Here is a 12,228-nt window from a genome sequence, read left to right on the forward strand (position 1 = left end):
AATGCAAATAAGATATACCTTTTTTTCTTTATAATACTCCAGTTTGCACAGAAATGAATCCTGTGACTCAGAAAGAATAACGTCACTCATTAAATGCCACATTCCTGATGCTACATTAACTGCAGAAAGAGAAGAAAAGCTTGTTTACACACTGCCCCTGGAAAGAACAGATTTATTTCCAGGTAACATAACATGGGTAATTAAAAATGGAAATCTATAAATAATACTAATGTGACAAAGTAAACTTTAGGGCCAATCCATATAAATAAGAATGAAAAATTACTATTTGAAAAGACATTGGCAGATTTAAATGTGTCTTGAGCAAGGATCTTAAAGTTATTTTAATTTGGAGAACAGGCAGAGTAGATAATAGAATAGTTGTAATAAGGAATTTGAAGAGCTATTATGTGAAAGAAGAATTAAATTAATGAATATTTCCAGAGGGCAAACATTATAAATAATGAGTAGTTTTGAAGGTGTAGACTTTAGTTTTATCCAAGGAAAAACGTGCTAATTTATTAGAGCAATCCAAAGTAGATTGTATAGGCTCAAAAGGTAATGAGTCCTTCATTACAAACAGACTTAAATTGAACATCATATTATAAAATGAATTCTTGTTGGTTTGGAGTATGCTACCTATGAGACTCTTTGCTGGTCTGATTCTTTGAAACTTGCCCTAGACCAGTTATGGGTAAACTTTTTAAAGAGGGGGCCAAAGGAAAAGAAATGCTCATCTGTCAGTGTCTTTCTAAGGCAACTCTTTCAAAGTTTCATTGTATTGTATCCTACTCATTGTATTCGTCAGATTAGGAATAATGTCCTGGGCTGGATAGAACATTTCAGGGGGCCACACTGCCCTAGACCAATGAGAGAATATAAGCCAAAAGCACTAAGAAAAAACGAACTATTGACACCATAAATATTTGGAGTAACATATTTAAAAATTGTCTGTCTCTTATGAAAGTATCTCTATGATGGTTTCAGTGAGATTTTGTATACTTTGAATAGCATAAAAATATTTACAACCTAATGCATTATTTTGGGAAGAAGTGTTTTTTTCTATAGAAAAATATCCAAAATGCCTGTTTTTACTGGTAAATATATTTACTTTCAGATTCAGTATAAATTTTTATGGCTTTAACATATTGTGGTTGTTCTTTAGAACTTTATAGTGATCTTGATAATTGTATTGGCCAAGACATTGTGAATTATGGTGTTTCCATGACAACTTTGACTGAAGTATTCTTGAAACTAGAAGGAAAAACAACAATCGATGATGCAGGTAAAAAAAAGTCAGATACATTATGAATTAATAGGAGAACTACCATCTGATATTAATTTTAATAATAAGTATTCATATACCCTGACTACCAAAGCCCAGTCCTAGGACCCAATAAATCTATTTCTCCATGCTTCACCTGGACACCTCTCCCCTATTCAAGAATATATTACCTAGCTAGTTGTAACACTCACAGAATATATTTGTTGGACTCAAAATAAGATATTAATAGCTAACACTTCCTGGCCATTTTGTAACTACTTTCCCCTGAACTCTGATAGGTGACCTTTTACTTTATCTTTCCCAGGTCCAGGACTTTATGTCCCTTCCTGGCTATTTCCAGATAATGCCATCTACAATTTAGCCACATTTATTATCTCCCTACCACCAGAAGATGTTGTGAAATGCTGTGTTCTGTTAGATTTAAATTAATATATGATAACTCCAAGTATTATATTTTATAAAGTATTTATTAAATAATGATTATAAAATAATCATTTGAGGTAAAAAAATAAAACCAAAAGAAATAGAAGTTCAAACCTAATTATCTAACAAAAAGTAAATCCACGTGTATAGATTCTCCTACCTGGCATAAAGCCCACTTTCCCAATGAGATTAGGGGAGAAGAAAGAGGGGCAGGCTCACACACAAACTTTATCTCCAAAACGTAAGGATGTAAGGTGAGAAGGAACATGGGAAGCTGGAATTTAGAGTCTGAATTCTAATTATACAGTTCTGATAAGTGAGCTGTGTCTTTATTTTGTTGGAACCCAGACCTGCATAGTAACTTCCTGACCATTTCCAAACTAAATGATGTTGCATGCTCTCTCCTCAAAAGTTCCCCTTTATGAGTCTTCTTCACCTTTTAGAATGTAAATTTCTTGAGAGAAGGAATTATATTACTTTCTCACATTTGCATCCCCAATACTTAGTACAATGAGTGGCACATTATGTTTATTATGTTTATATATTATGTATTATTATTTAATAAATGCATAGCATTGCTTCATCCATTCAGTATCTGTTACAGTGAGTTCCAATAGTGGATTTTTTTAATAGTTGACAATAACATAAACCAAAGAAATGACTCTACCATTGTCATTTCAGTCATTACTGCCAGATCAGGCCAATAAGGGAGCAACTTGGGAGTATGTATATATTTTTAGTTCCTCATGTTGACTCTTCATGATCCCATGAATCATAGGATGCCAATACTTCCATGGGGTTTTCTTGGCAAAGATAGTAGTTTGCCATTTCCTTCTTCAATGGATTAAAGCAAAAAAGAGTTTAAGTGACTTGCCCAGGGTCTCACAGCTATTAAGTGTCAGAGGTTGGAATTGATTCCAAGTTTTCCTTACTCATGACTCAGTGTTCTATCCATCGACTCATCTAGCTGCCTTTTAGCACTGAGTACCACATGGCTGGAAATATCCAGGGAACTCATCATCCATCTTCTACATGCAAAAATGGGGTCACGTACATGAGGCAGAGAATATCTATGCATGATTTGTGTGACCAATATTACAAGGACAGAAACAAACCATTCAGTTCTCTGAAGAAGATAATATTCTGCTAAATACTACCTTCATTTGTAATTTATAGAATTCATAGCTTTTGTCAATCTTACCTTCCCTATTAAAGTATAAAATATTGATCTTTTCTTTTTTCTTCCTTCAATGATTAACTCCATACTTTGGAATTATTAAGTATGATTATTGGGTTTAATTTAATATAATCACTGTCATAATTTGTTTCTTTTATGATTTGGGTTAACATCATCAAATATTTGAGCCCTCTTTTTATATATTCCTAAATAGGAAACTGTTACATTTTGAATCCCATTTTATTGATAAGAGATTCATTTTGTTTTGGCCTTTTCTCAATGTGTCCACAGATTTTGAGAGTTTGGGGCAGGAACAAACAAGACATTCTGAAAACTTTGTTGAACCAGAGCAGAATTTCTCTTCACTTCTTGGAGAGAAGATGGAATCAGTCAGTGGCATGGCTCTCTGGAGACAACAGATTTGGGCAGTTGCAAGGATTCGCTTCTTAAAATTAAAGCATGATAGGAAAGTTCTTCGGTCATTGTGAGTATCAGAATCCTTTTGATTTATTTAAGAGATAAATACATATTTTTGGTCCCTAAAAATTTTTCCCTTATTAAGTCCTACCAGATGACCTTCCTAAAGGGATTGTTAGTTTATCCTTAGCTAACTGCATAAGTGAGGATAACCATGACCCTAAGTTTTCCAGTGTTACGTAAATCTTCCTTCTCATTTATTCCATTGAGGTCCCTCTAAATACAGCATAAGCTATAACCTGACTTAGTTTACCTATGTTTTTGTCTCTTAAAGAAGTAAACATAAATCTGTTCAATTTTTATGATATTAAGTGAAGCACAGGATTATGCTTTTTGTGATACTCACAACCACAATATATTTGTTTCTTTCTGTAAGTTTAAGTCACCCAACTTATAGTCCCTGATCCCTCTTACAGGGAAATGTTGGGAAAAGTGATACTAAAAGATAGAAAAAAAATGAAGAAAACAGTGATAATGAAATGCATTAGCGATGTATAAAAAGCAGAATGGAATTCCAAAGGGCACACACAAAAGCAGGATAGTGTTGTTACTTTCATGATGATATTGATATATTCTTTAAAAACCAAATTGTACCTGATAGATTTTCAGTTTGATAGGCAATCCCTTTTTTAAAAAAACTGTTTCTGTCTCATATTTTTTCTAATGTCTGTCAAATTCATATTTTCTTATGTCTCTTAAATTCTTAATTTTAAAAATGTTATCTCCTTCCATGGAATAGAATCTCCTTGAAGGCAGCATCAGTTTTGTTTTTACTTTTAAATACTTAGCATTGTGCCACAGAAGATGTTCAATAAAAGTTTACAATTTGAAAAACAAACTCCTGAGAATATTTTCTTTCCCACTGGCAAATAGCACATCTCTTAAGAAATAAATTGTTATAACAGATGCAAAAAATTTCCAAAGAGTTTTGTTTCTAGAATTGGTGCTCATGAATAATTTCTAGCCATGAATATAACCCCTGCCACTAAGAATATTTTAATGCTTTATTTCTCTTGCATCTATTTGTTTGCCATACAATATCTTGAAGTTAAAAATGTTTCTATGTATGTATATATATGCATGTGTGTAATTTCACATACACTGAACTATTCACATACACTGCATCCAACAACTTGTAAATAACTTCAAACTGGTCCAAAGATTTTGTCATTCCTATACCTATCATTATAGGAGGCCAGCCTCTATATGGTTTTGGGGTCGTGAGTGACATTGGTGGCATAGGATTGTTAAGGCAGGAGAAAGAAAATGAGAACAACTAGACTAGTGGTTAGCCCATGCTGTTCTGAATTCTGTGGGCTTTGGAGTTTATTATATACTGATTTCAAACAAAGAACACAAAAAAAGAGTCACAGTTGTGAAGGGGTAACAAATCATACATAACCCATTGAAGTCTAAAGAGTAAAGGTATAAAGACAATGACCAAATTCCAATCATCAATTAGTAGAGGATAATTCTGGGAGCAGAAATATTTTATGAAGATGCTCACTAATTGAGTCCTGGATTATAGGCACCTGGTCAAATAAAGTTCAGACTAAAGACTCCAGTCTAATCTAAGTATGCAGTCTTATATAAGTAATGTCTGTTAGGATTCAGGCTTCTTAATTATCAAGGAGAGGTATCATTAACTCAGTAGATGCTGGTCTGCTAATTCAAAGCTTTTCAATAAGAATTTTAAGAAAGGTGGGGATCTAAAATTGAGTCAAAAGAGGAGTCTCAGATTTTTATCTTAGATGGCCCATTCTGTCTGCGTCCTGACATGCAGTGCAGAAAAATCATACACACAGTTTTATTTGCCAATGATTTTGTAATGGGATCCAGATAAAATATCTGTTTACAGACTCTGTTTCTCTAAATGACTCCTAATAGCCTCTTGGAGGGATCAAGTTGTTTTGGATTAACCTACCTGCTGGTACCAGAGCTTTTCAGGGCTCAGGTGACCAGAACCAAACACAAAGACTGCCTCAACCTGGATTGGTCACTTAGGGAATCCAGATAACAGACCCTAAGTTTGATCCTATTTCTCCAACAGCTCTCAACATATCATTACTATATTTGGATTACTTTAATTTTTTTTCTGTGTCCATAACCAAATTTTGATTTAGTTTAGTATCCTCAAGGTACTAAATGATTTAAATGAGAGTGTTATACAGATAAATTATCTGAGTTATTCAGATAGAACTCCAAAGCAACTTTTAGAAACTATTATCTTATGCCTGCCTTGTGGAAGACACATTATCAAGCAGGTAATAACCCTTTGGAGAATGATGCTATATAGTATCTAGCCATGGACTGCCATTGACATGTTTTTTTTTTCTTGACAGTCAAACAAAACAAAACTGAGTTTATTCTGACATATATTTTCTTCTTTCTAGATCTTTGTTGCTGGTGATTACTTTGCTTCCTCTTGCTTTTGAGAGTATAGTGTATGAACTATTCCGGAGAAATGTTCCTTGGAGATTTACTCCTGATACATATTTCCTCTCTCCTGGGCAGCAGTCACATAGTTCTCTCAGCAGCCTATTAATTGTCAACAACACAGGTGAAGAAATTATATTTAAATTTTCAAGTGTATCACTTTTGCTTTAACAAATACCTTTTCCAATTCACCAGTGTGCCAAAAGATTTATTATCTAATCCTAGTCTTTTGGTGTACACATTTTTAATAAAAAGAAGTACACTTTTCACACAACATAATGTATCTATATTTAGGGAATAGGGACGAGATGTATGATTACACTGGCATTATTAGAAGCTCATTTTGAAAGAATGTCCTTTTCTACAATTTGTAAGCTTAGAGAGGCAGTAAGAACTAAAATAAAGTAGCTTGTCTGAAGTTATAAAATCAATGTGTAGTAGAGGTGACATTTGAACCTAGGTCTTCCTGTCTCTGAACTCAGCTCTCAATGAACTGCACCTTGATACTTTTCTACATTTATTTGAGAAGTCTTTTTACATTTTATTTTTTAAACCTTCATCTTCCATCTTAGAATCAATCCTGAGTAAGGGTTAGGCAATGGGGCTTAAGTGACTTGGCCCTGGGTAACATAGCTAGGAAGTGTCTGAGGTCAAATTTGAACCCAGAACCTCACATCTCTGAGTGTGGCTCCCTATCCACTGAGCCACCAGCTACTCCCAAACTTTTTATATTCTTAATATAAAAAAACTTAACAATTATCATGATTTATTTCACTTTTATTTTATAATCTCTTCCCACTATTTTGTGCTTTAGAATGTATATGATATATAATTAAAGTAATGTATATGTGTATTATAAAATATTTATATATCATCCTGGGCAAGTCATTCAACATCTCCTTGCCTCAGATTCCTTATCATTTGTAAAATGGGGATAATTATAGTATCTACCTCCCATGGTGGTTTTGAGGATAATTGTAAAGTTCTTGGCACAGTGTCTGGCACATAGTAAGCATTTTATGTGTTTATTATTATTATTATTATTAAATTTGTATATACTCATAACTGCTATAGTAATGTGCTAATATATTTGTGCTAATTAGAAGTTATTAATGTTATTGTATGTATACATTAATAACTAAATTTCTTTATTTGAAATGTACACATATATTGTTATATAAATATCTATATCACAAATACACAAAATATAAAATAAATAGGACGAAAAGGTAAAATGAATAATATTGGCATTTAAAAAATTTTAATGGTATGAAATTCTTGATTAATAATTAATTAAATAATATGATATTTTAGTGATAGTGTTACTGTATATGCTTTATTTTGTAGTCACAGTTTATTTAACACTTTGTATTGTAGCCAGTCTGGCTCCAAGTTCAATTTATTTTTTCACTTGGTTTACCATCAACTGTTGCTGTAAATTCATAATTGGACTCCTTGCCTCATATCAGCTCAGTCCTTTCCAGACTTACCAATGTAATTTTCCCAAAAGTTCAGTTCTGACCATGCCACATCCTGCCCATCCCTACTCAACAAAGTTCCATGGCTTTTCGTAACAAAGATCTGAGGATTAAATATAAACTCTTCTATTTAGCATTTAAAGCTTTTCATTAACTGACCTTTTATTATCTTTGCAGTATTTCAATACATTATTCCCTTCAAATATGATCTGCCAGCCAATCTGACTTACTTGCTCTTCCCTATATATGAAATTTCATTTTCTGATTCTGGGCCTATCCCCAGGTTGAATCTCAGACCTGAAATGTTCTCCTTCCTGCCTTCTCCATCAAAATTAATGGTATCTTTTGAAACAGCTTTAGCACCACCTCCTGAGATCTTTTTCCATTCCACAAGCTATTAGTGCCCTCTGCTTTTAAGGTATCTTCCATCTAACCCATATTTATTTTCACATTCTCCTTTGATGTCAGAACTGTTTTTGCTTTTATAATTTAATTTTATCTTTTCCCTCAATTACATGTAAAAATAGTTATCTACATTTTCAAAGAAGATTGAGTCTTGAATTTTCTCCTTCCCTTCCTCCCCCACAACTTCCCAACCCCTTGAAATGATAAGCAATCTTATATAGATTTTAAATGTGCAATCATGTAAAACATTTTTCCATATTAATCACTTTGTAGAAGGAAACAGAAAAAAATTAAGAAAGTGAAAAAAGTTTGTTTTGGTTTGGATTCAGTCTCAGTCTTTTTCTCTGCAAGTAGATGACATTTTTTATCAAGAGTCCTTTGGGATAATTTTGTATCATTGTATTGCTGAGAATAACCATCATTCACAGCTGTTCATTGTAAAGTATACCTATCACTGTATAATCTTCTCCTGGTTATGCTTATTTCACTCTGCCCCAGTTCATGTAAGTCTTTCTAGGTTTTCCTGAGCTCCTCCTGCTTGTCATTTCTTATAGCATAATAATATTCAATTACCATCATATACTATAAGTTACTAAACAATTCCTCAGTTGATGGGTATATCCTTATTTTCCAAATCTTTTCCCTCTTAAAAAGAGCTGCTTTAAATATTGTTGAAAATATAGGTCCTTCTCCACAACCACTTTTTAAAAACCTCATTGGGATATGAATCTAATAATGATATTGCTGGGTCAAAGGGTATGTACTGTTTTATAGACCTTGGGCATAGGTCCAAATTGCTCTCCTGAATGACTGAAACAGTTCACAACTCCCTCAAAATTCCAATATCTCCAAGTTTTGTCATTTTCCTTTTCTTTCATAATAGCCAATCTGATAGGAATGGAGTGGTAGTTAAGAGTTGTTTTAATTTTCATTTCTCTACTTAATAGTAATAGAGCATTTTATAAGACTATAGAGAGTTTTAATTACCTTGTCTGAGAACTGCTACTCATATCAGTTGACAATTTATCAATTGGGGAATGACTAGTATTCTTATGTATTCCATTCATTTCTCTATTTATTTGAGAAATGAGGCTTTTATTAGAGAGATTTTGGAAATATTTTTGCACCATTATTGTGTATTCTTTTCCATCCTATTTACCCCTGTTTAGTTTCTGACCCCCATCTCCCCCAATTTACCCTCTTTTCTTTCAGCCTCAGCCTCCTTCTTTTTACCCTCTTCCTCTCTTACTTTCCTGTGTGATAATATAGTTTTCTATACCCAACTGTGCTTGTTCTTCCCTCATTGAGCCAAATCATATGAGAGTAAAGTTCACATTCTCTCCTCCCCACTGTTGCCATCTTCCTCTTCACTGTGAATACTATCTTCCCCTTCACTGTGAATACTTTTTCATGCCTCTTATGTGTGTCTTGTGTCATCTTGATTATAGCTCTCTGATATTTGAATTATTTCTTTTTGGCTTTTTGCAATGTTTTCTCTTTGACCTTGGAGTTTGGGAATTTGGCTATAATATTCCTGGGAGTTATTCTTTGGGGAGCTCTTTCAGAGAAGATCATTGGATGCTTCCAATTTCTATTGTGCCCTCTGGGTCTAGAATATGAGGGCAGTTTTCCTTGAGGATTTCTTAAATGATGTCTAAATTATTTTTTCAATCATGGTTTTCAGGTAGTCCTATAATTCTTCAAGTATCCCTCCTACATTTGTTTTCCAGGACAGTTGCTTTTCTAATGAGATATTTCACATTTTCTTCTATTTTTATTCATTCTTTTGAGTTTATATGATTGTTTATTGATGTCTCATAGAATCATTAGCTTTCACTTGTCCAATTCTAACTTTTAAGGCATGATTTTCTTGCATGAACTTTTGTAGCTCCTTTTTCATTTGGCCAGTTATTTTGTAAAGAGTTATTTTCTCACTGAGTTTTTGTACCTCTTTATCCAAAGGGCTAATTCCGTCTTTCAAGAAGTTTTTCTTTTTAGGGAATATTTGTATACCTTTTCCATTTGACTAATTCAGCGCTTTTTATAAAATTCTTCTCTTCTTTGGTTTTTTGTGCCTCTTTTACCAATTGACCTATTCAGTTTTTTAAGATATTAATTTCTTCAGTAATCCCATACTTATTGACATTTTTTCATGATTTTCCTGTATCATTCTCATTTCTTTCCCCAAGTTTTCTTCTACCTCTTTTATTTAATTTTTTAAATCTTTTTAAACTACTCCATTAATTCTTTTTAGGCTTGAGAGTAATTAATATTTTTCTTAGTTTCTTTGTTGTCCTCTAAGTTAGATCTACTTTGTCACACAAACAAGTTGCTATTTTGAGTTTCTTTTATTACTGTTTGCTCATTTTCCTGCCTTTTTCTTTTCTCTTAGTTTAAAATACTCTTAAAGTTGAACTCTATAGCTGTGGTGAAGGGAGCACTCATCCAAGCTTTAGGTTCTTTGTGCAGCTGCCTTCAAAGTTATCTATCTGTTTTCTTTTCTTTCACAGTGGTATGATGTAAGAAGAGGTATATTTAACACTCTCCTGGCCTGTGCTCTGATTTGGGGATAACCCCAAACATTCTTTTACTCCTTGGAACTACGACCAGAATCCCTTGCTCCCCTGTGGCTATAAGCACTAAGATGCTCCTTCTCATCCTTTGACTACTCCCCAAGACTGCAACCTAGTTCTGCCTATAGGCAATGGGATACAAGTGCAATTCTTGCACCCAGAGCCAGCAAAGGGATCCCTGTAATCTCCTTCTGAGCAGTTGTCTGAACCGCCCCATCCTTACCATCTATGGCTGAGAGTTCCCATAGCTTCAGGTGAACCCCAGGCCTGTTGCCTCCCAGGGGCCTTCCCTGGAACTGTGTTCCACCTCTATCCCAATGCATTAGATCCCCCTCCTGGCCTTCTAAGTTGTTTTGGACTGAAAAATTACTTCATCTTAATTTATTGTGGGTTGTGTTGCTCCAGAATTTGTAGAGCTTTGGTAATTTGGTGGAAATCTTATGGGTCCCTGTACCTTTTCCATCATCTTGGCTCTGCCCAGCTGTTTTAGCTTTATTATTTTATGCCTATCCTTCAGTACACTTCAGGGCACCTAGTGAGAACTTAATAAATGTTTATTGATTGATCATTGTCATGTATTAAAAAGAGACTTAGCTCCAAGTTAAAGACATGCATTTGCTAGACTGAACTAAGTAAATCATAATATTCATATTTCAATCTCATCTGACAAATAGTCAAAAGTTTTTATTGAAATTTGACAAGCAATTTTTCATCTTCCATGATGTCAATCATTTCTCCTTATAAACTATTCAGAATAGTGATAGTAGTGGTAATTGTTGGTAGTAATAGAAATAATAATAGGTATCATTTTTACAGTATCATAAGGCTCAAAGAACTTTTTATGTATTGTCTCATCTGATCTCAAAAAACAATCTTATGAGGTAGGTGCTATCATTACTTCTACTTTTACAGATGAGGAAACTGAGGCTCAAAAAGGTTAAGTGATTTTCCTAGGGTCATAGCTAGTGACCTCAAAGGTATCTGGGGCAGGATTCAAACTCAGATCTTTGTGACTTAAAGCCCACCATTCTTTCCAGTCTGGCAGGAAGCTATTGTGTGTTTTTTAATAAATTCAAAATCCATATAAACTTTTCATATAGAATATTTCTTTAAACAGGTCTGTTAACAATTTTAAGTAAATATATATTAAGGTTTCTATAGAAATCACAAAATGTTTTGGCATTAAAAACTTAATTTTTAAGTATACTACTAAATATGACTTTATATTATCATTTCTAGTATCTCATGGTAGAACGTATATTGGAGGGAGAGGTTCATCATTAATGATAAGGATGCCACGCCATTTTTCAATCTTCTTGATGAATTCTTTTTTGTCTGACTTCTTTTTTAACCTGATTAGGTTATTTTTAATTTCCTGATATTACTGGAAAAGACTTCATACAAGAGTTTGGGAGATGTCAGCCCTCCATTTTCTTGTTTGTTTATGTGCCGACAATTAATATTATCTTCAACCTATACTTTCTTGCAGGAGTCTTTCTAAGCTTCTTATTCACTTTTTAAGTTAGTTAATTTAACATTATAGAATAAAATCTATGAAGTCACTTAATTGGGCACATGTAAACTGAAATACTTCACAATACATTACAAATGAACAAATGATAGCACTATTGTCAGTACACTCATATAGACAAATGAGTGACCATCTCACATTCAGGGTGAATAAGGTTATTGGTGTTAATATTCATGTCAAATATCTATAAGCCTTAATTTACCTTCTGAAAATTTTATTGATTTTTTTGGTTTTAATATCACCTACATTTCCCAATATATCCTTTACCTCCTCCCTTCACAGAGTTACCTTGTATAAAAAAACAAAAATTAAAAAATTAAAAGTTCATCAAAGGTAACTAATTATCAAAAAATTCCAACATTATATATAGTTTCACACAACCATAGCTTCCTAACACTGCAAAAAAGTAAGGAAAGATATTTTATCATATCTTCTTTGGGACCGTT

The 12,228-nt window shown here is 33.3% G+C and overlaps 1 protein-coding gene across 1 annotated transcript in view; it reads left to right on the plus strand.

Annotated features, from left to right (window-relative positions):
- LOC123245328 (ABC-type organic anion transporter ABCA8-like) overlaps positions 1-12,228 on the plus strand; it is a 114,015-nt gene that overhangs the window by 62,684 nt on the left and 39,103 nt on the right. Inside the window, exons 18-21 of the mRNA XM_044674176.1 lie at positions 43-182; positions 1,163-1,282; positions 3,174-3,366; positions 5,753-5,919. Of these exons, the coding sequence (XP_044530111.1) occupies positions 43-182; positions 1,163-1,282; positions 3,174-3,366; positions 5,753-5,919 (620 nt within the window). The remainder of the gene's footprint in view (positions 1-42; positions 183-1,162; positions 1,283-3,173; positions 3,367-5,752; positions 5,920-12,228) is intronic.

Source organism: Gracilinanus agilis, chromosome 4, assembly GCF_016433145.1.
Source record: "Gracilinanus agilis isolate LMUSP501 chromosome 4, AgileGrace, whole genome shotgun sequence".
NCBI lineage: Eukaryota > Metazoa > Chordata > Mammalia > Didelphimorphia > Didelphidae > Gracilinanus > Gracilinanus agilis.